General features: G+C 41.8%; 1 protein-coding gene and 1 non-coding gene across 2 annotated transcripts; one reads left to right on the top strand and one right to left on the bottom strand.

Moving 5' to 3' along the window:
* The first annotated feature begins 14 nt into the window (after positions 1–14).
* On the top strand, positions 15–21,731 carry tmprss6 (transmembrane serine protease 6). Its single transcript, XM_030735378.1, has 18 exons — positions 15–228; positions 717–849; positions 3,165–3,307; positions 3,739–3,806; positions 6,614–6,801; positions 6,894–6,935; positions 7,770–7,974; positions 8,934–9,070; positions 9,736–9,848; positions 10,111–10,220; positions 10,872–11,014; positions 11,133–11,231; positions 13,582–13,695; positions 15,501–15,617; positions 15,822–15,990; positions 16,485–16,762; positions 19,782–19,918; positions 20,867–21,731. The coding sequence occupies exons 1-18, from the start codon at positions 139–141 to the stop codon at positions 21,029–21,031; spliced, it is 2,451 nt and encodes an 816-aa protein (XP_030591238.1). The 5' UTR covers positions 15–138; the 3' UTR covers positions 21,032–21,731.
* A 172-nt stretch (positions 21,732–21,903) lies between these two features.
* On the bottom strand, positions 21,904–21,976 carry trnar-ccg (transfer RNA arginine (anticodon CCG)). The gene has a single exon. It is a non-coding gene; the product is annotated as a tRNA-Arg (tRNA).
* Between the last annotated feature and the right edge of the window lie 5,312 nt (positions 21,977–27,288).

Below are 27,288 nucleotides of genomic sequence, written 5' to 3'. Positions count from 1 at the left end.
GAAAGATAACTGCCCTTTGTCAGAGCAACATGTGCAGCCGTGCGATTACCAACGATGCCTGGTAAAAGACGTTTGGTCGGAAATTCAGAAATCACTGCGCCCTCTCGGACAGCAAGATGATTTCTCAAGGAGCAAGAAATGTGGAGTGATACAATGGCGCTTGGCCACGGGTCAAAAAAGTCCATTTCATGTGACCAGGGGGCGACACATGCTTCTCGAAGCAATGGGGTCAGTAATACTAAAATATTAAAACAGCTACAGCATTAGTCTGATGTGTGTCTCTCGTAGTGATTTTGATGCTTGTCTAACCTGTGGCGTTACTGGAGTAAATGTTTTATAGAATGTATATAACCTTTTCAAAATGGAGCCTCTTGCTTTGCTTTTGAATGCTGTTGATGTGACTGATGCAGGTTCAAGGCTCTTCCACATACAAACTGCGCCAATGATCTCTGTAGCAAACAAGTACATCTGAAGGCATTTTGCAAATATCTAATATGCAACGATGCCTAAAAAAGAATTTAGATCAAGAAAAACAAAACAAAACACAAATTGACACCAACATCAAATAACTCAGCAGAAAACCACATCAGAGCCCCGCGAGCCCAGACTGACTCTGACTCTGTGCATTTTAATTATTCTTTAACCCAAAGGAAAGCACAGCATTATGACTGTCTCTGTCAGATTCTTTATAGGTCATGTTAAGTTTTTGTTTACAGGTGGGAACTGTTACACAGGCTGTGGTTCCCCCCACTAGGAAGTCTCAGTCCAGCAAGTGCGTCCTCGCCTTCCTCGTCATCCTCATTGTCATCCTTATAGTTGCAGCAGCCATTTTGGCTTGGTATTTCCTGGGTAAGCAAAATATTGTCTCTCATTTTATTAATATTTTAATATGATACTGTGCTATTGTCATGACTCCAGGGGGCTGGAGCTTATCCCAGCTGTCATAGGGTGAGACGCAGGGCACACCCTGTACAGGTCGCTAGCCTGTTGCAGGGCTAACATAGAGAGACAGACAACCATTCACATTCACACCTATGGGCAATTTAGAATCACCAAATAACCTAACCCCACTAACAGCATGTCTTTGGAGTGTAGGCAGAAACTGGAGTACCCGGAGAAAACCCACACAAACATGCGGAGAACATGCAAACTCCACACAGAAAGAAGCCATTTGGTGATCACGCTCCGATGGCCCATCATGGCAGAACGGAACACCAGCCGTGATAGGAATTAGGGCAGGAACCCTTGGAGTCTAGATGCTGGTGGTGGTGAAGAAAAAGATGGAGGCTTGGATGGAGCATTGAGTAACTTGGGTGAGGTGGAGATGGGGAGGAGGTGGGTTGCAATGAGAATGACAGATAAGCAGTCAGATTTAAAGCATGCAGAGTGGAGGCCGATTGGCTTAAAGAAGGCGCGTAGAAAGATGATTGGACTAGAGCAGTGACGACAGCTTTGAGTTTGACAGCATGTGGTACAAGTTAACACACTTTAGTATGCGGACACCCTCTATGACAAAGCATGATACCTTGCAGTAGTTTTAGATGTTGAGAACAAAAAATGTCCATCTCGACAAGGGTTGCACACCAAGCTCATCACCTTTGTCCAAAATCTGACAACAGAAGGAGGATGACAGTACAAACGGTCAAAACAAGAACACTATCACAGTAAAACAAGCACTGCGGCCTCCATATTTATTTTCTCAGTTGCCACATGGTATATTCATGAGTGTTAAAACATGACTATAGCAGAAAATTATTTTAATATGAAGGAATCAAGACTAGAAGATGAGCCAGATATCAAAATGTAGGTAAAAAGGAGAACTTGTAACTTGTTTTGACCAGCCATCTATCCCAAATAGTGATCTGACCCTTTTTACACAACAAGATGTTTTTCAAGTTTGTTTTCTCTACTGAGTTCAGATCAGAAATCAGATAAAACATCCAGGGTTCCTAAGCTTGCCTCTCATACTCTACATCATAGACATTAAATTGGCGTTTATGCTACTACTGATATATGATATATTCCATGATATTGATGCATACTTGGTTGAAGGGGAAAAAAAAATCCTGGTGATGTACAGCTCACTTGGAGTTGGTGTCAGATTAACTTAGTTGAAGTTTTTTTTTTTTTTTTGAGCCAATGGATGGTGCTCATCTTCTGGATCTGGATGAGGGCTTCACTGAGCTCATGGACAGTCTGAGGTGGAACCTGGCAGCATCAGATGGACCAAAACACAATGGCCTAGAGGTGTTCTATTGGATATGGACCCACCACCAAACTGGTCATGCTAAACAATGTTAGAGGCAGCATAACGTTCTCCACGGCTTCTCCGGACCTTTTCACGTCTGTTGCATGTGCTCAGGGTGAATCTGCTCTCATCATTGGCAAGTGCCAATTGGGCTCAATAGTGCCGGGCAGTGAGCACAGGGCCCACTAGAGGATGTTGGGCTGTCAGGCCACACTCATGAAGTCTGTTTCTGATTGTTTGGTCAGAGACATTCACACCAGTGGCCTGCTGGTGCTCCTTTGCACAAAGGAGGAGATACGGGTCCTGCTCATGTGTTACGGACCTTGTACGGCCCTGTCCGGCTCTCCTAGAGTAACTGCCTGTCTCCTGGAATCTCCTCCATGCTCTCGAGACTGTGCTGGGAGACACAGCAAACCTTCTGGCAATGGCACGTATTGATGTGATATCCTGGAGGAGTTGGACTACCTGTGCAACCTCTGTAGAGTCCAGGTATCACCTCAGGCTACCAGTAGTGACACTGACCCTAGCCAAATGCAGAACTGTTAAAAAACAGTCAGAAAAGATGAGGAGGGAAAAATGTCAGTGTCCTCCACCTGTAAAACCATTCCTGTTTGGGGGACTTGTCTCATTGTTGCCCCTCTAGTGCACCTGTTGTTAATTTCATTAACAGCAAAGCAGCTGAAACTGATTAACAACCCCCTCTGCTACTTAACTGACCAGATCAACCCCAGAAGTTTAATTGACTTGATGCTATACAGTACCAGTCAAAAGTTACTGTGTTCTGATACTATTACTACTACTACTATTATTATTGCCGAAGTACTGTGATGGCATCAGAGTTACTCTGTGATGTCTCCAGGAGAATTATCAAAATTTCTATTTATGATGTGTTAATTCTCACTTTCCTCTGTAACAGAATACAAGGTTTGGGTGTTAGAGGCTCGCGTCCAGCAGCAGTACACTGCCTACTTATCCATCCTCAACAGGAACTTCTCTACTGATCTGTCCTCTCACAACAGTCCTGCTTTCAAGAAAGAAGCCAAGGGAGTAGAGAACCTGGTAAGCAGGGACCATAAGCTCCCCTGATACAGATGTCCAAAGCAGTAATTTGGATCACTTCATAGGTGATCCCATCAGATGCAGGTTTTCTGTATTTCCTGTAATTTTCACAATGTTAAAAAAACTACTAACACTCAGTGAGGCCATTTAGGTAGATAAAATAATTCAGACTTATTAATGTTATCATTATTGTAACTTACATAACTAAACCATAAACCAAAACTAGTATAGTAAGTTTAACTGATAATTATATCAAAATATAACAATACAGCAAAAGAATATAATTTAAATTAGCATTCAAGAGGCTATGTTTGCAGTATATTGTACAAAGTAGACTGTGTGCAGTACTGTGTACTGACAGGATTACTAACATCCACTGTGCATCTGAATGATTTGATGTTATCAGCTGATAGTGTTTTCCTTTCTTTCAGGTAGAGAATATAATGAAAGGGTCGGGTCTTTCTCGATACTTCAACTGCACCACTGTGTTCGCCTTTGCGTATGTATATTACATTTTTTTCTGCACATGCAGCACAGTCATAGTAAAAGAGATGTGGCAGAAGCTGCATACAGTTAATATTTCACTTCTGCTAACACCATAACTTATTGTGGATGCTGTTTAAACAGCTGTTTAAAGCAGCTTACTCAAGTACCACATGTTGATGGTGGCTAATTTTAATTAATTCAGGGTTCAAACTGATTTGCCTCACTAATGCTCCCTTTGCTGATTACTTAGGGCTGTAATTACCCTGTGTTTTGTAGTGTAGTTTAGACCAGGTACCAGCTGTGATTCCAAAATGTAAATTCTTAAAGTCTTCAAGTTCAATTCAGGGGTTTTTATTTACCAGATATACATTTTAATTCATTCTGTAAACAGTGTAATGAACTGGTTTGTGGCTTTTTATCAACAAAAGGATATTTTCTGCTGATGAGCTACTCTTCAAACTCCAGATTCACTAAGCAGCCTTTCAAGTATACTTTAAAGGATACACTGTGTTGCACATTTTTCTTGAGTAAAACGAACCGAGGGAAAAAAAAGTCTTTGTGGCTTTACCACAAGATTTTATTCCCTTGAGAGTAAGGGAGCAGCCAAAAGTAGCTTCTTTATAGTGGTCGGAAAAAAGTTTTATGCTAACTTCTAAAATACTGCTGTGTTTCACCGAGGTCAGAGCTGACAAAATCTTTCTCTACAACCTGATCAACCAATTACCACACAGACAGATTTTGATATATTATAGTCTAACCAAGATCATAACATTTCACAAAGTACCAGCTATTGGCTGTTATTTCCATAGACTGTATATAAAAGATGTTACCGCATCAAAAAAAGACTTGATCATATTTCAATTAGTGAGTAAACCTAGTGACCTCTGAGCTAACACGAGCACTTGCTAGCTAGCTTGGTTAGCAACTTTTATCCAGTTTTCACTGTAACATTACTTGAGATGCTAACTTTGGCTAGTGAAAACACAGGCCTAAAACAAAATGTACTTACCATAGAAGTGTGAGTATATTGCACAGCAGGTGGGAAAGAAGGAAGCTCATAGAGTTGAGGGGTTACACTGGAATCAGTGTGTGTGTGTGTGTGTGTGTGTGTGTGTGTGTGTGTGAGTTCAGAGTGCGGCATTTGCAAAGAAATTGTTGCTGAGTTTGTTTGTTCTGGTGTTGATTCTGGTGTTGAATCTAACATCTAACATTAACTGCTAGAGGACTGCAGCTCAAACAGTTTAAAGCCAGGGTGTGAGCTGTCCTTGATGAAGCTGTTATCTCTGCTGGGGCAGCGGGAGGTGTAGATGACAATCAGGGAGGGGAGAGGGCAGCCAACAATTGTTTGTGCTGTCTTGACTACCCTCTGAAGCCTCCCCCGTCTGCCTAAGTGCAGCTGCCGTACCATACTGTTATACAGTATGATACGGGAGGCTCTCAGTGGACAAGTTGTTAGAGTCCAGGTTGTTCTCCCTGAGAACAATCAGGAAGTGTAGTTGCTGTTGAGCCTTCTTAATGATAGCTGTGATGTTATCTGTCCAAGAAAGAGGAGCAGAGATAAGGGCACCAAGAAACCTGAAAGTGTGGACCCGCTTCACACGCTCGCCGTTGATGTAGAAGGGAGCTGGGTCGGTTCGGTGCTTCCTGAAGTCCAGGATGATTTTCATCGTGTTCAGTGCCAGGTTCTTCTCTTAACACCAGCCTGCTTCATCTCCCCTTGAGATGAGTCCGACGACTGTGGTGTTGTCAGCAAATCTGATGATGAGGTTGTTTTGTGGGACGAACTGTAGTTGTGAGTGTAGAGGCAGTACAGGAGGGGGTTCAGCACACAGCCCTGTGGGTAGCCAGTGCTCAGTGTACAGGTGGCTGAGAGGTGGGGGCCTCACAGTCTGGGGCCTGTTGGTTAAAACCACAGCACTGTAATAATTTGCTGGTGATGGATGACTTCTGTGGCACCAGGATGATTGTGGCTGATTTTAGATAGGGGAGATGACTGCCTGGGCCAGGTAGAGGTTGAAAATCCTGGTGAGGATGAGGTTGTGGTGTGGATACATGGTCTGAGCACCTTGCCAGGTACCCGATCTGGGTCAGTAGCTTTCCTGGGGTTCACTGCCTGGAGCACCCCTCTGCTCCTCTGCAGTGAGAAGTGGGGAGAGGGCTGGAACAGATGAGCGTTCCTGTGGTGTCTAAATTTGAGCAAAGAAGCAGTTAAGGTCCTCTGCTGGCGGCACACTCAAGTCTCCTCTGCAGTTTGTGATGTTCTGTATGCCACACCCCTCGTGTGTTGTTACTGGACAGGTGGGACTCTAGTCTCCTCTTATAGCCCACCTTGGCTTTTTAAATTCCTCTTTTTGGGTCAGCTCAAGCCAAACACTGAACAGGATGAGCACCCATCTTTACTCAAAGCACCCGCATTGCTAATAATGTGTAACATTAAGTTTAATATAATTGAAATGGTGAGGCAGAAAAAAATGTCCCACGTCCTGTTCAATCATTACAAAAGGCTTTAAATGTTTATTTCTGCTGTAAATTTGGGCATTTCAGCATGGGAGTCTAGGAAGTTGTTACTTTTGAGGGCAGGCTTAAGTGGCTTTTTGAGAAACTGTACTTTCTAGTATTTCACCACACACGAGTGCAAACGAGCATACTTCTGACAACATGAGGCCACAGGCACCAAATACTTTCTAGCAGTAATCACAGTGAAACACTGTTTTTCAGACTAATAAAAAAAGAATTTCTATTTTTCCTTGTGTTTTCCTAGACTTTTTACTACATTTTTAAATTGCTGTTTACAGTTATAGCTCTGCATTATGTCTGCAGGGAAGGAAGTGTTGTGGCTCATTTCTGGATAGTGCTGTCCATACCCAGCAGCCATGCTGGGAGAGTCACGCTGGAGAAGGTCACCAGCAGCCTGGAGGAGGGCCTGAGGGGGTACAACAGGTCGAAGGTGGAAGAGACGGCCAGTTTTGATGGATATCGGTTACACCTTCCTATGCTATTCGTCAGTGGTGAGACAGAGAGGCAGAAAAAGAGATGAAAAAGATTTGAATTAAATTTATATTTAATTTACCTTCTGTTTCTTTTTGTTTGCCCCCTACAGAAACTGACTCCAAAGTTCTAAACCTTTTGAAAGCCTCTTTTGGTATCAGATTTAATTTCAATTTATTTGTTTATAAATTCTTGTTTTGTATTAATCCATTGGTGTAATTGAACCTTAATTAGCATGCAGCACAGTACACTGTACATTTGCTGAAGCAAAAATTAACACATGGAAACAACAGTGAAGAGGATTTATGGTATACGCTTCCATGTAATGCAATTTATTACATATCCAATTCACTGAACAAAGCTCATTTTGGGATAAAAGATAAAAATCTGAAAGTCATATTTTGGGGGGCGAGATGGCAGAGTACACTCGAGACAGGCTGCCGGTACCAGCAGTTCCTCTCAGCCTGTTGCATTTATGCCTTCATTTATTCATGCCTTTATTCATGCTTTCATGCCTTCAAGTTTTCCAATCGGCCGGACTGAAGTCTGTGCTGGAACAACTGAATTAATATTTGCTTTGTAAAAGCAGTGCAAAAGGTTTTGTAGTTAGTATGCTACAGTAGTTATCAATGAATGCTAATGTTAGCAGCTTTTATTAAAGCAGACTAAATTTTTGGGCCTTGTTAAGCATAGACACCGAACACTCTATAAACTGACTGTTTCTCATGCCGTAGTTTCACATGGCCCACTGCTCTAGTTTAATTTAATGACCACTCATTAATCCTTTTAAAATAATTCCTTTGAACATAATAGCTCCAAACACAAAGTCAAAGTAAAATGTCACATTTTAGCATAATGTCGTCAGTCCCTACCAGCTGAAGCTAAACTATAGAAACACAAGCCATTAAAGTTTAACATTTACAAATCAAATGTGCACAAAACGTGCAAACTCAATTCTGAATTTCATTCTTGGCCTCTTTGCCCCAAGACTGCTACCGCTATCAGAAGGTGGTGTCCAGCAGCCCCGTGGTGCTCCGTGGCCCCAACACACAGCATTCCTCCTGTCTGTGGCACCTCCAGACCACCCCGGGGTCCCAGCTTGAGCTCCGCATGGAGTGGCTGCTTCCAGAGTGCCGTGACAGGCTGCTGGTGTACAACTCCCTCACCCCATCTGATAATCATCTCATCACATCGTGAGTCTCTCCTACCAAGACAAGTATATTTAGACTGATACACAGCACTGTGAAAGCACTTAAGGCACTGATGTAAAGTGCCAGAAACATTTATACAGTGAAGCAAACAGAATAAATAACAAAACAATTAAATCAATGTTTGGCCTGACCTTTAAAATAGGACCACCTCCTCTCCACATTTTTTTTTTACTTGGCACATACAGCAAAAGTTGGCTCATAGGGGGTCATTTCGATTGTTGGGTTTTCTCTGTAATTATTGTAGGGTCTTTACTGTACAATATAAAGCAGCTTAAAGCAACTGTTTGTTATGATTGGGTGTTACAGAAATAAAGTTGAATTGAATTGAATTGAACTGCATGCCAACGGCCTTGTCTCTTTCCTCCGTGTTTTTGTTTCTTTGGTGAAGGGGAACTCTTCTCCAGCGATAAAATGTAGGTATGAGCCTTTTTGTATCTTGAGTCTGAAGCTGCAGGCATGAATTTAAATGTCCGTCCATGGCAGACAAATGCATACAACTTCTTCTCTGCCTTTGGCATACTACGTATGCGGCCAGCCTCTAGCCACATACATAAAATGCAATTAGATCAGATGCAATTAGACAGAAGGGAGGTGTCCTTCCAGTGCCACTGTGTCCTGCCATGTTGTCCCCTCACACTGCTGGGGGAGCATGGTGGCTTCCACAAATTGATGCCTGGTCCTATGTATTTTTATTGGATTAATTCCAAGTTTACAAAAATCCATCAGTTTGTCGGAAAACATAATTGCACACTATATATTTATGAGTACGATATTCCTTTTTTCTTTTAAATAACCTCAAAAACCTACTGACTATACCTTTAAGTAGGCCTTACCATTGAATATGGCCTCTATAGTTCCTGTTGTAAATGGCCAAAATATAAACAAATACTAACACATTAGCATCACTGTCATTTATGGCCTCTGTGCATCTGTCCTCCCAGTGTGTATGGCTGCAGCAGACATGAGCGTGTGGTCCGTGTCCTCTCATCAGGAGAGTGGATGACAGTGGTTTGGAAACAGGGTCTGTACAATTACAAAGAATCCTTTTCTTTGTCTGCACAGGCTTGGAAACCCCAGGGTAAGAATGTCTTAATGTCTCACACTTCTTACTGGTTAAGAAATGTATCATATATATATATTTACAATAAAATACAATAATTTGACCTAAAGTAAAAAAGTGGGTCACATGGGGCAGTGAAACGAAGAAACCATTTTTATGCTGCTAGGCTAAAACTAAATGGAAATGCATATGGATGCTGTTGAGATTAGAATGCAGCCATGTTAACAGCTGGCTAGGACTACAATTTGAATCACAATGGTGTTTTGAGTCAGTGGTGACACACGCTCATGATGACAATACTAACATGCTGCTAGTGTCAGTTTAATAAAGCAAAATGAAAACAAAGTCAGAGAGAGATGAGATAAGAGAAATGCAAATGTCAGCCTTTTGGTGGCACTAGAAATTTTTAGGTCATCACCTGAGTGATTATGTTACAGCAGTGGTTCCCAAAGTCAAGAGTGCTGCGGCCCCCTTAAAGTTTATTCATCCAAAGTATGCAGGATTTATCGGCATCTATTTTTTTGGTAGTCTAAGTCTTACAAAACCAGACTCAACCAAGTCCTGTTCCAATACACTGGGTAAAAGTCTGTTTTTTCTGGATGCTGCTGTATTTATTATTTCCCCTTCTTTTATGATCATATTGTACATTGAACAAACTTTCTTGGTTTCTTTATCATTCTTAGACTGTAATTCCACTATACAGCTGAAGGCAGTATCGGGGGTCCAAGGGACACTCAAGACACCTTTCTTTCCAAGCTACTACCCTCCAAACACCAACTGTACCTGGAGCTTTACTGTAAGCCTCTTCTCCAGCTGTACATCTTTTATTGAGCTGCATATTGGTGGATTTTTTTTTTTTTTTATTCATTGCAATATTCATTTCAAACTTTAAATCACTAAAGGCAACTCATATCATAATGTTACAAATACATTATGGGGTGTATGTGGTCCCTTTTTTGTTTGTTTGTTTGTTTTTTCCAGTTTCAAGTATGACCTTGTAGGAAGCTGTTAAGAAAATGTATTGATGGATGGATTTTCTGTCCTGTGTGTGATTTCAGATGCCCAGCACAGGGATGGGCTTGTGTCTGACATTTGAGGGCTATGAGCTGAGCAGAGCCAGCTACAACCAGGCCTGTACCCAGGGACAGTGGATCATCCAGAATCGCAGGTACCATGCGCCACAAGGACCTTTGTCTTCCTCCTGAAGTAATGCCAGTTCCTAACCTAGAAGTGGTTCTACATGTTTACACATAAAAAAAAAAAGAGAACAGACTCTACACCACTTTTCTGTGTAGTGCACAGATGCTGAGCCTCCAGTGTCCTCAGATATTTTAGCCTCCTTACTTCCAGACACTGCGGATGTAACTAACAACAGCAAAAATAATACCTGTTACACAGTGTGCACTTTGTTAGTAAGCAGACTGTGTGTAGTTTAGTGTTTGACAGGGAGGAGCAATGTAAGTGTTTAATACAGGTTATAATGCATGCACTTAGCTGATTTATTAGTAAGTATAAAGCAGAAATGGACCACATTACACAGTAAAATGTTTTTGGACCCTGATAGGATTTTGTTCTCTGCTGAACAACAGGGGGCAGCATTGTACCACATGCTCGTTTTGATGACTAAATCACCTTTAAATTTGAGGGGATTTTAGTTTCAGTATAAGCAAATTATATATTTTTTTTTGTTTGTTTGTTTGTTTGTTTTTTTTTTTGTTTTGTTTTTTGCTTTTTAAACTCTTAAATCCATCAAGCAGAGAGGTGAGGCCTTAAGGGGACATTTCCCCTGAATTTCAGTCTCTCTCTTGTTTTTTCTCAGGCTGTGCGGTACCAGAGGTCTGCAGCCTTACAGCGAACGCCTCTTCCTGCGCTCTATGACAATCACTGTTGTCATGACATCTGAGGTGTCACTCACAGGGCCGGGCCTTCAGCTGCAATACAGCATCTTCAACCTCTCAGATCGTGAGTTTTGGATGCTGGAAGTGACACTCGTGAAATGCTGATGAATTTATTGGGACGTATTTTTCCTTCCATCTCTGAACATAATTTTGAGCTGTGTGTATTTGTGTGTGTTTTATAGCTTGCCCAGGCCAGTTCCTTTGCAGTGTGAATGGCCTCTGTGTGCCCATCTGTGATGGAATCAAGGACTGTCCCAATGGACTTGATGAGAGGAACTGCGGTATATATAGAAGTCTAAACATAAATAATTCTGCCTTCACATGGAGAAAGTAAAATAAGACTTCAAATACTGAATGCCCACTGTATTTAAATAATGTTGAATTTTCTGTCTGTCAGCCACTACCCTATGAGGCCACTTGTGACACTGGAGATCGGAAGCTGTCAGATTTATATGACAGATTTAGTGAGAGTAGAATCGTTCCAGGAAAACAACAAATGTGAGCCTTATCAGAGTGCTGCTAATGAAAGATGGCTGGCTTTAAATCCAAGGGTGATGTTGATCTGATCTGATGGGCCTGCTCTTTAAAAATCCCATGAAAGCACTTATATGGCAGAAAGCATCTCTAATTTTAAAACCTGCGAGGGTTGGCAGCTTGTCAAGCTACAGTGTTATCAGTGGTTTGACAAAGGTCACTATTTATACAGTGCTGTGAAAATGTATATTTCCCGATTTCCTATTTGTTCCATATTTGTCACCACTTACCCGTTTCAGATCATCCAACAAATTTTAATATTAGATGAAGATAACCTGAGTAAATGGAAAATGCATTTTTTTTTTCTAAAGCCTATCATGTCTGGCAGTTTTCACAAATGGAATCATGATCTGAATGCATTGTTCTACCAAACATAACAAAATGAAGATTTTAAATGATGATTTTATTTATTAAAGGAAAAAAACAGGCCAAACCTATCTGAAATGATAGATTAACTGTGATTAACTGCAGTTTTTGAAAAACTGAGTTCAATTTCACAAGCCACACTCAGGCCTGATTACTGCCAGACCTGCTGAATCAAGAAATCACTTTAATCGAACCTGTCTGACAAAGTGAAGCAGGCTAAAAGAGCTCAAAAAAACAACACACCATGTCAGGATCTAAAGAAACAGCTGAGAAACAAAGTCATTGACATCTATCAGTCTGGAAAGGGTTACAAAGCCATTTATAAAGTTTTGGGACTTCATAGTGAGAGCCATTATCCACACATGGAGAAAACTTGGAACAGTGGTGAACCTTCCCAGGGGTGACCGGCCGACCAATATCACTCCAATATCAACGACTCATCCAGGAGGTCACAAAAGAACCCAGAACATCATGTAAAGAACTGCAGGCCTCACGTGCCTCAGTTAAGGTCAGAGTTCATGATTCAACAATAAGAAAGAGACCGAGCAAAAATGACATCCATGGGAGAACTCCAAGGAGAAAAACACTGCTGACCAACAAGAACACAAAGACTCGACTTACATTTGAAAAAAACATCTTGAAGATCCCCAAAACTTTTGGGAGAATATTCTGTGGACTGATGAGACAAAAGATGAACCTGTTGAAAGGTTTCAGTCCTGTTAAATCTGACACAAAACTAAGCCAGCATTTCATACAAAGAACATCAGAGTCAAACATGGTGGTGGTAGAAGTGTGATGTCTGGGGCTGCTTTGCTGCTTCAGGTCCTGGAAGATTTGTTGTAATTGATGGAGCCATGAATTCTGCTCTCTACCAGAAAATGCTGAAGGATATCCAGCCATCAGTCCTGAAGCTCAGGAGCACTTGGGTTATTCAACAGGACAATGATCAGAAACACATCAGCAGTCCACCTCTGGATGACTATAAAAAGACAAAATGAAGGTTTTGGAGTGGCCTAATCAAAGTCTGTACCTAAATCCAATGGAGATGCTTTGTCATGACCTTAAACAGTGCATTCATGGTAAATGGATTAGTTCTTATATATTTTTACTGTATCTGAGCACTCATACAACATGTTTACATTCACACATTCATACAAGCACTTCTATATGTAACTAAGCTAAGCACCTCTTTTTTGTTGTCTAACATTCACATACATTCATACTCCAACGCTTGAGTCGGAGAGCAACTTGGGGTTCAGTATCTTGCCCAAGGATACTTTGGCATGCAGCCCGGAATCAAACCACCAACCTTCCCATTGGTGGGTGACCTGCTCTACCTCCTGAGCTACAGCCACCCCAACCCTCATGCTCAAAAACCCTCTAAGATGGCTGAATTAAAACAATTCTGCAAAGAAACGTGTGCTAAAATTCCTCCACAGTGATGTACAAGACTCATTGCCAGTTATTGCAAAAGCTTGATTGCAGTTATTAGGTTTAGGGGGCAATTACTTTTTCACACAGGGCCAGGCAGGTTTGGATTGTGTTTTTTTTTTCCCTTTAATAAAAGAAATCATCATTTAAAACCTGCGTTTTGTATTTACTCAGGTTATCTTTGACTAATATTAAAATGTGTTTGATCATCTGAACCATGTAATTGTGATAAATACACAATGTCACTTTTACTAGTGTCACTGAGTGGTACTAAATTTAATGTTTAAATGTGTCTCTCAGTATGTGTGGGACAATACAAGTGTCCAGAGGACAGTCAGTGTGTGGACTACTACAAAGTGTGTGACCAACACCCAGACTGCCCTGAAGCTACAGACGAGATGAACTGTACTGAAGGTAAGAGTCTGTCCTTATTTTCACACATAAAAATACTTGCATGGTGTTTATTGGAAAAATCATTCAAATGCCTCTAATTAGATTACATGCAGTTTGATGCCTCCAAAACTACATTTCCTGAGAACTCAAATTTGCGACTTTTTAAAATGATTCGTACACAATCATATTACAAGTGTGCTTTACACATGTAATCAATGTGATCCAATCACTCAAACCATTTTCCGACCTCCATCTCTGAGGTCCTTGGATTTTTTATTAAATAGTAACAATTAGAGAGGCATGAAGGTGTGGGGGAGGGGACATGCAGCAAAGCGCCTGCAGCAGAATCAAACCCCGGCTGCTGCCATAGGAGCTCAGCCTTGATGACACTGATGTATCCTGATATGTTCCCAACAAAAAACATAACAAGAATATTTGACCATAAGTCCAAGACATAGTGGTGCAGTTTTATCTTGTCCTGCACACTTTTAGAAGTCCCAGATACCTTTGTCCTCTCAGTCTAAACAGTAAGAATAGCCACCACATGCAGTTTGGTTCCTTTTTACCATCAAGCTGAAGTGATGTGGAAAGTAAACACAGGATTAGAAGGTGAGTGGCCACGATTCACAGTGTACACGTGGCCTAAGAAAATCAACCAGCTCTGAGATTCCTGAATGTTATTGTATTATGGAACAGCACAAATGCAAAAATTATTAAAGGAACAAAATTATTAAAACACATCAGATCTCAGTGGGGAAAAATCGTGCTGATGTCTGTATCTGATATGGACTGGGTAATGTGTTAAAAGGAAAGGATGTGACATCGTTAGATAGAAGTGAAAATTTAGTTAGAAAATTTCTACAGAGGCTGAATTCAAAGACACCCTGAAAAATCAAAGTGAAAAAATGATGCAGCAGGCTAGTCCATTTTGCCAAAATGTCATTGCAGCAACTCTAAATGGTACTCAGTAGTGTCTATGGCCTCCATGTGCTTGTATGCCTGCCTGACAATGTCGGGGCATATTCCTAATGAGATGGCAGATGGTGTCCTTGGGATCTCCTCCCAGATCTGAACCAGGGCATCACTGAACTCCTGGACAATCTGAGGTGCAACCTGGCAGCGTCAGATGGACCGAAACATAATGTCTCAGAGGTGTTCAGAGGCGAGCGTGGGGGCCAGACAGTGGTCAGGCATTGTCGTGCACCAGAAGGAACCCAGAACCCACTGCACCAGTGTAGGGTCTGACAATTTCCAAGGATTTCATCTCGATGCCTGATGACAGACAGGGTGCCGTAGAGGTCTGTGCACCCCTCTAGGGATATGCCTCCCCTGACCATCACTGACCCACCACCAGACCAGTCATGCTGGACAACATTTCAGGCAGCATAACATTCTCCACAGCTTCTCCAGAGTCTTCCATGTCTGTCACATGTGCACATGTGTGTGAAGAGCACAGGGAGACACAGCAAGCCTTCTGGCAACTGCACATATCGACTACCTGTGCAACCTCTGTAGGGTCCAGGTATCACCTCATGCTATCAGTAGTGACACCAAAAGCAAACTAGTGAAAAAACATTAAAAAAAAAAAGATGAGGAGGGAAAAATGTCAGTGGCCTTCACCTGTTTTGGGGGTTGTCGCATTGTTGCCCCTCTAGTGCACCTGTTGTTCATTTCATTAACACCAAAGCAGCTGAAACTGATTAATAACTCCTCTGCTACTTAACTGACCAGATCAACATCCTAGAAGTTTAATTGACTTGATGCTATATAAAAAGTGTTCCTTTAATTTTTTTGAGCAGGGTATTTATATGTGTGTCCATGTCCAGGTGTACAGTGTACAGATATGACCTATGTGTGTGCTGATGGAACATGCTTGAAGAAATCGAATCCTGAGTGTGACTTTGTGGCTGACTGCCCCGATGCCTCCGATGAGAAACAGTGTGGTGAGAAGACTCAATTTGTGCTCTCAAACTGTGCTTCACTTTCGAACTTTATTCTAATAATTTTAACTTTAATAAATTAGAATTTCAGTACCTCTGTGTTTGTTTTAGTAGCGCTCAAGCATTTTACTTACAGTATGTAGCACACACTGCCGTCATCAGTGAGCTTTACCATTCCTGTGTGTGTGTGTGTGTGTGTGTATTCAGAGTGCGGCCTGAGGCAGTTCTCCACCCGCATCGTTGGGGGTACCAACGCCTCAGAAGGGGAGTGGCCATGGCAGGCCAGCCTGCAGGTGCAGGGTACCCACATCTGTGGTGGTGCTTTAATCGCCAGCCAGTGGGTGGTGTCTGCTGCCCACTGTTTCTATGACGACCGGTAAGGGCAGGAAACAAGAAGGCAGGAAGTGCTGTGATGACTGAGGTGTTAAAAAGTGCTGTCAGAAGGAAAACAACAGAAGACTGCTGTGCAAAGATTAAAATATTATCGTCCTCTGCAGTGACGTTGATGAAACATTTCAGTACTTTTTGTATAAATAATACAAGTTTATTTTTGCTGCTGCTGCTTCATTCTGTCCTCATGTTGTATCTCTGCTGACCAAGGTTAAGCCTGTCTGACTCAGAGCCAGTTTATTTATGCATTTATATACGCTTCTGTGTTTCAACCCAGCATTAGCTGGCTGGACCGTCGCCAAAGCTTTAGCTGCAACATCCTCCCATGGATTAACAATTCTTCCTTGCTTAATTTTTTTGCACGATGATTAAAAGTGTATGCGGCCTTCAGAGTCAGTGGATGAGGAAGATAACAGGAAAAAAAAGCCGTCTTATTGACCCTATAACACATTTGACCTCTGTCTTCTGTTCCTGCTGCAGTCTCTACTCCCCCTCAGTGTGGACAGTCTACCTTGGTAAACTTCTGCTTAACCGTAGCAGCCCCACAGAGGAGGTAGCGCGGGTTCAACGCATCCATCTTCACCTCTACTATGATGATGAGTCCCACGACTATGACTTGGCCCTGCTGAAGCTGGACCGGCCCGCCCCTGCGCTGCTGGCTGGGCATGCTCGACCTGCTTGCTTGCCCCCACCAACACACCAGCTGGAGCCAGGCCTGCTCTGCTGGGTCACTGGCTGGGGGACTCTCCAGGAGGGAGGTGAGCAGGGAAAGAGGGAAGGGTTGAGCTTCAAGGATGTGTACAGAGGATAGAGCATGGAACAGCAGTAAGAAGAGGGAATCTAATGATCAAAACTACAGTATCTTTTACTATCCAGGAAACCTATGGCAGTGATTTCCAGGTTTTTGGCTTGGCCTCTCAAAATATGACAGGGTCTGCTACACTTTATCATAGGTTGCACATTTTACAAAACTGAGCCATTGTGTCAGTTAATGACCTACCACTGAAAACCTTAATAATGTCTATAGAAGTTTTGTCTCTCCCACTCTGTCAGCAAGGTGAAGTTTTAACACGTGCCATCTGAAAGATGATGCCATGCCTGGCACACTAAAGCCAGAAGAAGAAGAAACTCTGGTGGAGTCACGTAGCACTCAAATCGTGTTCCATCCTGAGTATAGGGACAAGGAGCACAAGGTGATCATATTTGGCCAAGAGGATGGAGCCCTGAGTTGTCAACTAATGCTAGCACACATGGTTAGCAAGGTGCAACATGGGTGTCTTGCACCAGATTAGTATCTGTGGCATCTGTATCTAGCACTAAGTAGCATGCAAATAAAATAATTTAATTATACATATGGTTTGCCCACAAAGAGAAGGATCTTGGTTCGACTCTCCTGGTGGGCTGGGGCCTTTCTGTGTGGAGTCTGGGTGTTCTCCCTATGCCTGCATGGGCTTCTTCTGGGTACTCCAGCTTCCTCCCACTGTCCAAAGACATGCAGTTTGGTTTAAATGATGATTTTAAATTGGTTTTAGGTGTGGATTTAAGAATATTGAGGATGTCTCTGTGTTTTGGCCCTGGAGACCTGTCCAGGTGTACTGTGCCCCCTGGACTACTTTTTGTCAGGTAATGACATTAAAATGTTCCAAAAGGCACAGACACAGGTCCATAGAGACCAAAGCAGTTTTTTTCTATCTTCATTTCTGCTATAAAGTTGGACATTTTAACATAGGAGTCTATAGCAACTGATTTGCTTTCAGAGCTGGCAAAACATATTCATTACAGGAATGTCTAATCAGTTTTATGTATGATCAACCATCTTGCAGGCTTAAGCTTTATCATCCGATGTATTTAATGGGTCACTGTTCGCAGGTTGGGACCCACTGCCCTGCCTGCACAGCTGCCTCTCAAAACAGTCATTTTTCATCCTCCATGATCACATTTAACTACAGCTTTTTTTATGCATAGATGCAGCATCGAGGCTTAAAAGACACTTAAATCCCACTGAGCCGCTTCATGAACACTAACAGTTTTAAAGTGCAGTTTTATTTACTGCTTTTAATTTGAAGGTTTATTTTAAAAAGAAGACTATCCACACACTTTTTTTTTGTTGTTCTTAATGCAAGAATGATCACTGACTTACGTGTTAGTCAGTATAATGCATCATTTTCACAGGAAATGACTGTGTGGTTTTTAAAAACTCCCTTTTGTCAGTGTGTGAAAGATGTAGGGAGTTTTTGTGAGGATGATGATGTGGAGGCAAGTGGGTGTGCTATTTTGATATCTGAGCAAGCACGAATGAAAAACCTCATTTAAATTAAAGAGGCACAAGATGATGGAGTGGTGTGGGTGGAAGTGGTTTCTGCTGAACTTATTAAAGGGGGTGAAGGCTGAGAGAAAGAAGGTGTTGGAAAACATTTTCTGGCACGAAAAGCTTTGTGAGAATCAACATGACTTTTGAGAGAAAAATTAAAGGTAGATTTGAATACATTAAAATGTGTTTGTAAGATCAGACTTGCAAAAAGCGGTCTTTAGTTACCATAGGAAGACTTTTTTGTTCATTAATTGTGTGTAAATGAGGACACTTTAAACAGGCCTCTATAACAATCCACTAAAAGACATTTTGACCAGCAAACATGGGGGCCACGTGGGGCCACAGTGGGCAGACCCACATGGCTGTGGGCTCCAGTACCGGTGTTAAATGTAGGGCATCAATGTAAGCCATCTGGGTCTTGAACTGTGCGGCCCAAATGGGCCCCAGTGGGGAACCCCATAGTGTGGTCTGACTGAGGGCTGCCTACGCTAAGCAGAGAGGGGCCCACAGTGAGTACGCCCACAGCCTAGTTGTGGGGTCCAGATGTGCCTCACATTTCACACCAGTACTGGGGCCCACAGTGGGCTGCCTACCCGGGCCCCACATGTGCCCCATGGTACATTTACTGCCACCAACTGGTACCGAGTGTGGAACAGAATTATTCGCAAGGGGTCAGAATAGCAACAAATATTTGATTTGGCAAATCTTTACACCAGATGCCCTTCCTGCCACAAGCTCCAAGGAATTTGTGTGCTCCAACCAGGAAGTGCCTTCTCTCACCCTCTCATATTTCTCATCTAATATTTCTACTCTCATGTACACCTTCTCATATTTCTGACACTGTACTAAAACATGGTCTATGGTTTTATCTTCTCCACAATAGTCACATTTCCTTGTATGGTGTTTCCTTATTAGAAATAATGTGCCAAGAAACATAACCGTATAGGCCCATGTGGGTAGGTGTGGGTGGGGCTGTGTGGGGCGCACATGCAAGGCCCAAATGGGTGCGCCTACACAGGACCCACAGCAGTTTAAAGTTGTGCCTTATCAAAAGACAAAACTTCTACTCTGAAGATAAACAGTCTCCATGTAGACAAGTTGGCATCTTCCATGCAAACTATGGGTGACAGCAACTAAAAGCAACCACAAGGAGGTTTTCAGTGCAGCACTGCATACTTCTTTGCAACCAGTTTTAGTCAGTGACAGCCAGCAACTTCCCACAACCACACACAACCAGTCAGGGAGTACTTACTTTTCCCTTACAACTGGTGACTGTCAGGCATGTGGCCTAACTCGTTTCTAAGATTCATAAAGATTCAACAGCATTACAGCTGAGAGGTTATTGATGACTTTTGGCTTCATCTTGAAAATCTAGTTTGTGACTTGCCTATAGTTTATAAGCACAAAATGACGAAAAGAAAATACTTCTTCTTACCTCTGCTGGTCTGTCCTCCTACCCTTCCCAGGCACAGCCAGTAATGTGCTTCAGAAAGTGGATGTACGCCTGGTCAGCGAAGAATCCTGCATTCGTTCCTACGGCCACGTGGTCACTCCCAGAATGCTTTGTGCTGGTTATCGCAGTGGAGGGAAAGACGCATGTCAGGTAGCATACAAATTTGTTCACTGCACAATCTTCTTTGAATCTAGTCAGTGTTTTTAAATCTCTTATCTGGGGTGCTGTTAATGTGCGGTTTCTGAGGCTGGTAACTCTGATGAACTTATCCTGTGAAACAGAGGAAACTCTTGGTCTTCCTTTCCTGGGGCGGTCCTGATGAGAGCCAGTTTCATCATAACGTTTGATGGTCTCTGTGACTGCACTTGAGGATAATTTCAAAGTTCTTGAAATGTTTCAGATTGACTGACCTTCATTTCTTAAAGTAATGATGGACTGTTGTTTTTCTTTACTTAGTTGAGTAGTTCTCACCATAATATGGATTAAAACATTACTCAAATAGAGCTATTCACTGTAAACCAACTCTACCTCTTCACAACACAACTGATGGTCTCAAACACATTAAGATGGCAAGAAATTCAAGAAATTAACTCTTGACAGGCGCAGCTGTAACTGAAAGCTTTTCCAGGTGACTGCCTCATAAAGCTGACTGAGAAAATGCCAAAGCTGTTATCAAAGCAAGAGGTGCCGACTTTGAAGAATCTAAAATATGAAACATTTTCGGGTTTGTTTACTAAATAATTCCATATGTATTTCTTCATAGTTTGGATGACTTTAGTGTTAATCTACAATGCAGACAATTTTTAAATAATGAAAAACCACTGAATCAGAAGGTGTGTTCAAACCTTTGACTGGTACTGTGCATCATTATTTTTTAAATACATTCTGCTAGCTGTTGCAGCCCAGTGTGAAAATGTTCATGTCGTAAAATGTAAAATTAGTTTTAAAGGCCACATGGCTAAGCACCCACGCTGATGATGATGATGTCATGGTGAGTCACTGTAGTAATTATAAGTGCTGTCAATTATTATGGTCCTTTTGTGCTGTGGAGACTTACAATCTTGTGTGCCCCCCGTTAACATTGCCTGTGTCTGTCAGGGAGACTCAGGCGGTCCTTTGGTCTGCCAGGAGCCTTCAGGTCGCTGGTTCCTGGCCGGGGTGGTGAGCTGGGGCAGAGGCTGTGGGCGTCCAGACTACTACGGCGTCTACACTCGCATCACCAGGCTCACCGACTGGATAAAGCAAGTCATCAGCAGCTCCTGAGTCACTGAGGATCTTTGTCATCCTTGCACCAATATCCTCAGAACACTGAGGCGGGTGCAAGTTAAAATATGATCTAAGATGTTAATTTCATAGATAATTCATAGATCAGCTCTTATCCAAACAACACAATGTTAAAATGTAAAACAAAAAGCCTTCTCTAAAGTAACAAAACAATAAAGCTAGTAATTATATACCAAATTAAGGTGACACCTCTCACAGCTGACTGTACCCAGCAAACTTAGTACATCATTTGCTCGCTTAGAGGCTGCCTTAATTTGAAAGATATTAAACTTCACATGTACTCTTGTGTACTCTGTGTTTGCATCTCTGATTGGAAGTGAATATGAAATATGTACAACAAAACAAGTGCACAGCCATGCTAATCACTGTGTGAGTTTATTTATGCATAGAGTGGTGCTTTTAGCCTGAAGCTGAGCACTTCTCAGTCACAGAGTAGGCCAGCCCTAAAGCTAGCAAAATAAAGCTGTCATGAAAACATTTAATAAGATCAGAGATTGAGTAAGCTTTTCTTTCTGCGCAATCTGACTTCTTTTTGCAGCAGAGGAGGCGCCCCCTGCTGGCCATTAGAATGAATGTAGTGTTAAGGCTGCATATTTTGGACCTGGAAGTCATAGCCTTCTTTCTTACAGTCTTTGAGCACTACATACCTACTTGCAACACAATAAAACATACCACAAAGAAAGGATAATCTAAACCTTAAAGTTCCTAATTTATTGGGTTCTCTTTTGCATCAAAGTTTATCTATGGGAACCTTTCTTCCTCAGCATTGTCTGACCTCACAAAAAAAGGCATTTCTAATTTATCATCCAACATTTGTGTGTCACCTGAAGAGTTCTTAAATGCAATGTAAATGACCCAGGTGGGACTTGAACCCACAATCCCCAGCTCCGGAGGCTGATGCCTTATCCATTAGGCCACTGGGCCTCTATGAAGCTGGCTTATTAGGGAAATAGAGAGGATCATTCTGGAGAAGAGAGGCAGGATTTGTACAAATATTTGTTCCCATAGTGATGCACCATTGGGTAACTTCCCACACCAGCAAATACACAAACCCCGACTCAACTCAAGCAGGTGGCATTACATTACAATTCCACAATTTCCCAGGACACAGTTTGAATGCGGTTTTATGCTGTGACTATTTTATGAGCTGCCATGAGTAATATTCACAAGTGTTAAAATAGCACTTTATCAGAAAGTTCACAGAGGGAATGGTTAGACCAGCCTGGTATTAAAATGAGGTACAAAGGAGGAATTTGACTTGTTTTGACCAGCGACCTGACCCACATGGTGATGTAACAGAGCTTATGTGTGATTAAATGTCATGTAGCTAGCTTCTGTACTGAAGACATTATGAGAGCTCAACAATGCTGGACAAACTAAAAAGCACCTAATTTCAACCAACCCGACGGCCGGCACCTCAGATAATAATCGTGTGGCATCATTAGAGATTCTGAAGTTACTGCATATGAAAAAGAAAAAAAATCAGCTGATTCTGATGTGGTCAGGTGGGAACTTTTTTCAGATTGGGTTGATTTTATTTGGCGTGACCCAGGTGCAAAGGTTTAATGAGGTATCCCGCGAAAGACAGTTTTTCTTGTCAGCTGATTTTATTATGTATAACAACAATATTCTCAAAGGGACTGGGAGCAGGTGCTTGGCATAACTTCCCTTTCCTGGATACTCGTGAGTTATTGTGAATCACTAAAAAAAAATAAAAAATGGTACGCGAGAGGGGGGGGTGTTTTCATAAGGTATATTTGATTACAAATAATGACACCTATCTATCTATCTTGCTCTTATCCTCTGTGTCTCTATTGCTTCTTCTCTCTTCTGCTCACCTATTTCACTCTGGAAATGAGCTCTAATCCTCAGGGGATGTTTCAATATTTTGAAGTTCCCATTTTCACTGTAATTGCTCTTTTATTAGGCTGTAAACTATAATGGCAGTTCTGCTCTTTGAAGCATAACTTCAGTGCTCCAATAGGCCTCTGGGGGGCCACAAAAAACAATCCATCAGTGGTGTTGCCTGCACCGTAATGTTCAATGCTTATAAATGACCTTCACAGTTTTTTGCAGAGCATACTTTAAAAGGCTTTTTGACTGACATTTACACCTAATGTCTTGAATGCATGAAGCAGATACTACAGGTTTAATTTAACTTCAAATGAAAATTACACCCCTTTGCATGACTTTTAGATTATGAAATTTAAAAAACAAAAATCCTTCTCATGGTCACCATGAGGGGGAGACATTGCACACAAGTAGCAAATGGACATTTAAAGAATAAAATTATTACTCCTAATCGATACTCATTCTCTTCAGCTGTTTGTCATGACACATCACTTGTCATTAACACAACAGACAACAGGCCACAGGCATGCTGACTCACAGCAACTCACAACGATGTTTCAAAATTCAGGACTGTCTCTGGATGATGTTTGCAAAGAATACACACCACTGAGACTAAAGCAAAGACTAAAGCTGTTTTTTCATTTTTCTTCTCAGTTCGTGATGCCTTTGGAAATGTCAAATCTAGTGAGCTAAAGTTGCGCATGAGGCAAAAAAAAAAGGGGAATCAAAGCTTGCAGACTTTCCTACCTTCACCGGCAATACCACCAGTACTCCCAAAGGTTCTACAACAAGGTGCTTGTATATGTTTACCCTCTGAAAATATGATTATTCCCATAAAATATGTCTGGGTTTGTTGGTTTTCCTGCAGAGTAGGGGAGAGAAGCTGAGGTATTTTCAGGTCACTTATTGACAACTGTCAGGAAGAGAGTGCCACACACCGAGGCTTAACTCAACTGTCACAGTCAAACAATGAAGCATGTTCTGTATATGGAAGCGATAAACCAATATATTCACTGGAAAGGTAGATGAATACAAATGGGATAAGAGAGCCAGAAGGAACAGGCCAGCTCGCTTGGCCTGAGATGTTGATGAAGTTATGGACATCGGCCATCTTGCTGCTCTTGGCTTTGCCAACAGTGAGGAGGACAGATGGGGTTCGTTTCATTCCAGCTAAGACACCGCGCGTCTTATCTGTGCTGGAACCTTTGCAAAAGACAATATTTACATTAAACATAAGCAGACATGCAAGGCTGACATCAAAATGTCAACCACATTAAACTACAAATCCAGAGGCACATTTCCCCTAATTCTTTGTGTTCGCTTTAGTTAAATGAGCCAAAAGCCAGAGATATGCTGGAGGGATTTCAATGTTTTTTTTATAATCATAGTCAAATACTCATTATTTATTGATATCAAAGCAGTTCGAGTACAGATGTATCACCAATGAAAGATATAAATTAGGTGTCAGCTTGAAAAACACTCTTTTCATATATCAACATGAGAAAACCATAACATATCTAATACCAGTGGCTTTAGAAATCTAAATATATACATTTTTTCCACATAGTTTTGACACATTTCTCCAAACACTTGAAGTTCTCAGTACTGAATCACACGATAGCCAAACTGCAAAAGGCTGTGATTTACCCAGAACCTTCAAATCATGCCTTTAAATTAAGTTTTGAAGTAAATGAATAATTCATCGCAACCAAAATGACAAGTTCTTCTGACAGTGAGTACACCAAGGTGGTCAAAATATATAAATATATTATCAGAATGACAGTGGACTCTCCACCAAAGTGTGTTGCAGTAACAAAAACACTGCTAGGAGGCGCTGGACATTCTGTCAGGCGTGACTCTTTGCCCCCTGATTCAAACTCCTCTTGTAAAGTAACAGGAGCGCCCTTATTGTGAATGTTGCAACACCGCTCTGCATGCTTCTGCGCCTTCCTGTGCTCTGTTATCATCTCTTGCTGCACCGCCTCACACCCTCCTATTTCTTCTATGAGCAGGCTCCTCCACATTCACATATTTTTGTAATTCTGTCATGCTGAAGCTCGAGGAATATGCTTTATAAAACTTATACTCATCACTTTCACCTGTGGGCTCAGCGGATTATGATAATCAGACTATTCTGCATGTGACGACTTACACAGTTATGTTTTTGTTGTTGCTGTAATTTTCAAATGCTAGACACATGCTGGACAAATGCTGGGCACATTTTGTCAACATGATAGCATCACATTTGTGCAAAACAGCCAGCAAACTTTACAGGTGTGTAGCTGACATCAAAATAAAGCCTGAGTATGAACATAGGTGTTAATCCAAGAGCTTCTTGGTGATTGTGTGTCCAGAGATGCTCTTCTGCTTACCTTGGTTGAGTGATTAGTTGAGTTGCTGCTGCCTTCCTGTCAGCTTGAATCAGCTATTCTCTTCTGACTTCATCAACAAAGCATTTTCTCCCAGAAAACTGGCGCTCACTGGATATTTCCTCTCTTTTGGACCATTGTCCGTAAACCCTGGAGATGGCTGTGTGGGGAAATCCCAGCAGATCAGCAGTTTCTGAAATACTCAGACCAGCACGTCTGGCACCAACAACCATGACACATTCACGATCGCTTAAATCACCTTTCTTCCTCATTCTGATGCTCACTATGAACTTCAGCAGCTCATCTGGACCATGCCTCAATGCACTGAGTTGCTGCCACGTGACTGGCTAATTAGATATTTGTGTTAAGGGGCAGCTGAATAGATATACCTAACTCAGTGGCCAGTGAATGTAGTATGGTCCTCTAATAATGTCTTCCTCTTCCAAAGAAATGACCCTGGGTGGAGAGCTGAGTATTTAGGCCAAGTATGAAAACGCCCTGTGACAGAATTAAATGATTCAGCAGTTCCAGTGAGCTTCTCTGACCTCAACACAAGCTCTCATTTCACATTGCACAACTGAACAACCATGTCAAACTCTAGCTGGCCAAAATTCACAAAAGCATAAACGCAGCAGAGAAAATCAAGATCTGATATTTACATAATTGGTTTGAATACGTGAACATTTCCACAAAACATTCTGTGGAAGTTTTTAGACGTGGCAGTACTTGGCATTCTGCTATTAGAGGTTGCAATATCAAATACCTCTTAATAAATGGGGTCATACCCAAAATAAATCCTGCTCAGTCTACGGTACAATAATATAGGTGTAGCTAACAGCTTGTGTGGGTGTGTAGGTGTGGTAATAACATTGTCCATAGCAACACAAAATCCACTTAATCTCCATCTAGTAGTTTATTTGCTGTCCTCTGGGCTGCTAGATTAAAACATCTTCACTGCGCTCACTGAACCGTGAATGCTGCTCTGCAGCAGTGTGAGAAGTGTCCTTGTGCACAATAGGATTTATTTACAAACCAATTTTTTACAGTTATGGAAGAACTGAGTAGATGCCATGGATGCAGGCTAAGATGCAGTGCATGTATCTTCATAAAAAAAAAAAAAAGGATCAAACAAAAGCATGAAGGAAGCTTTGAAAAGACAGCCAAACAGTGAAAAAGTTGCTTATGTCCCACTCATCAAATATGTTTTGAGATACTTAAAAAAATTTTTTTTTTTAACTTGTGGCATTTATTTAAAATAAAACATATCCTGCAACATAAAAGTCAGCGCTAGGACACTGTTTCACTGTGTCTAAGGTACCCAAAGTGTCAGTGTACTTGCCACAAACTGAGTGACACAAAGTGAAGCTACGGACTCAACAACAAAAAGGATTTAGCTTCACTTTCCGATCCGTGGATAACTGCACGGACTGGGAACCAAAATGCCAAACATGTGACTGGAGAACCCACAGTACTCCCAGAGCCACAGCTGTTGGTGTGAAATTCTCTGGTGAATTAAAGTCCTAAAAATGGAAATGGGAATACTGTCCTCCTCAGTCACACAGAAAAAACCTTGAATTTGATAGACTGACAGACAGCCACAGAGTGTCGTTACATACAGTGAAAGAGATCATGAGTCTCACAGAAGGAGATATTTGCTTACTTGAGTAGTTTTACATGGTTCAGAATTCAAATCCCTCTTCATCTTATACTAAGCCTTGTGCAACCCTTCGGTTCATCCTTCATCCTTTCTGATTGGCCGCCTCTTACAAACTCAAGGTTTGAACAGAGGGGGGTGGGGCTGCACACAGTCAGCTGGTCGCTCGCAGACATTCCAGAATCCAGTTGCCTAGGTGACCCTCTAATGTATTTACTTGCAGGCCGCATCACTCGCTCACCTAAAAGTTTATCACGGGTAGCGCTCACTTTGTGTAGCTGGCTTTTATTTCGCCCGTAGTCATTTGAAGCTGAACCAATACCATTCACTTTCTATGGTCTCAGGTCACCACGCTGCCACAA

Source organism: Archocentrus centrarchus, chromosome 1 (assembly GCF_007364275.1).
Source record: "Archocentrus centrarchus isolate MPI-CPG fArcCen1 chromosome 1, fArcCen1, whole genome shotgun sequence".
NCBI classification, from domain to species: Eukaryota; Metazoa; Chordata; class Actinopteri; order Cichliformes; family Cichlidae; genus Archocentrus; species Archocentrus centrarchus.
This window is presented reverse-complemented; position numbering and strand designations above follow the sequence as displayed.

Excerpts from the sequence above, each read along its gene's own strand:
- tmprss6 (XM_030735378.1), top strand. The coding sequence starts at position 139 with ATGTGGAGTGATACAATGGCGCTTGGCCACGGGTCAAAAAAGTCCATT. Across the intron at positions 11,232-13,581 it reads ACTTGATGAGAGGAACTGCG|TATGTGTGGGACAATACAAG; the intron begins GTATATATAGAA and ends TGTGTCTCTCAG. Across the intron at positions 15,618-15,821 it reads CTCCGATGAGAAACAGTGTG|AGTGCGGCCTGAGGCAGTTC; the intron begins GTGAGAAGACTC and ends GTGTGTATTCAG.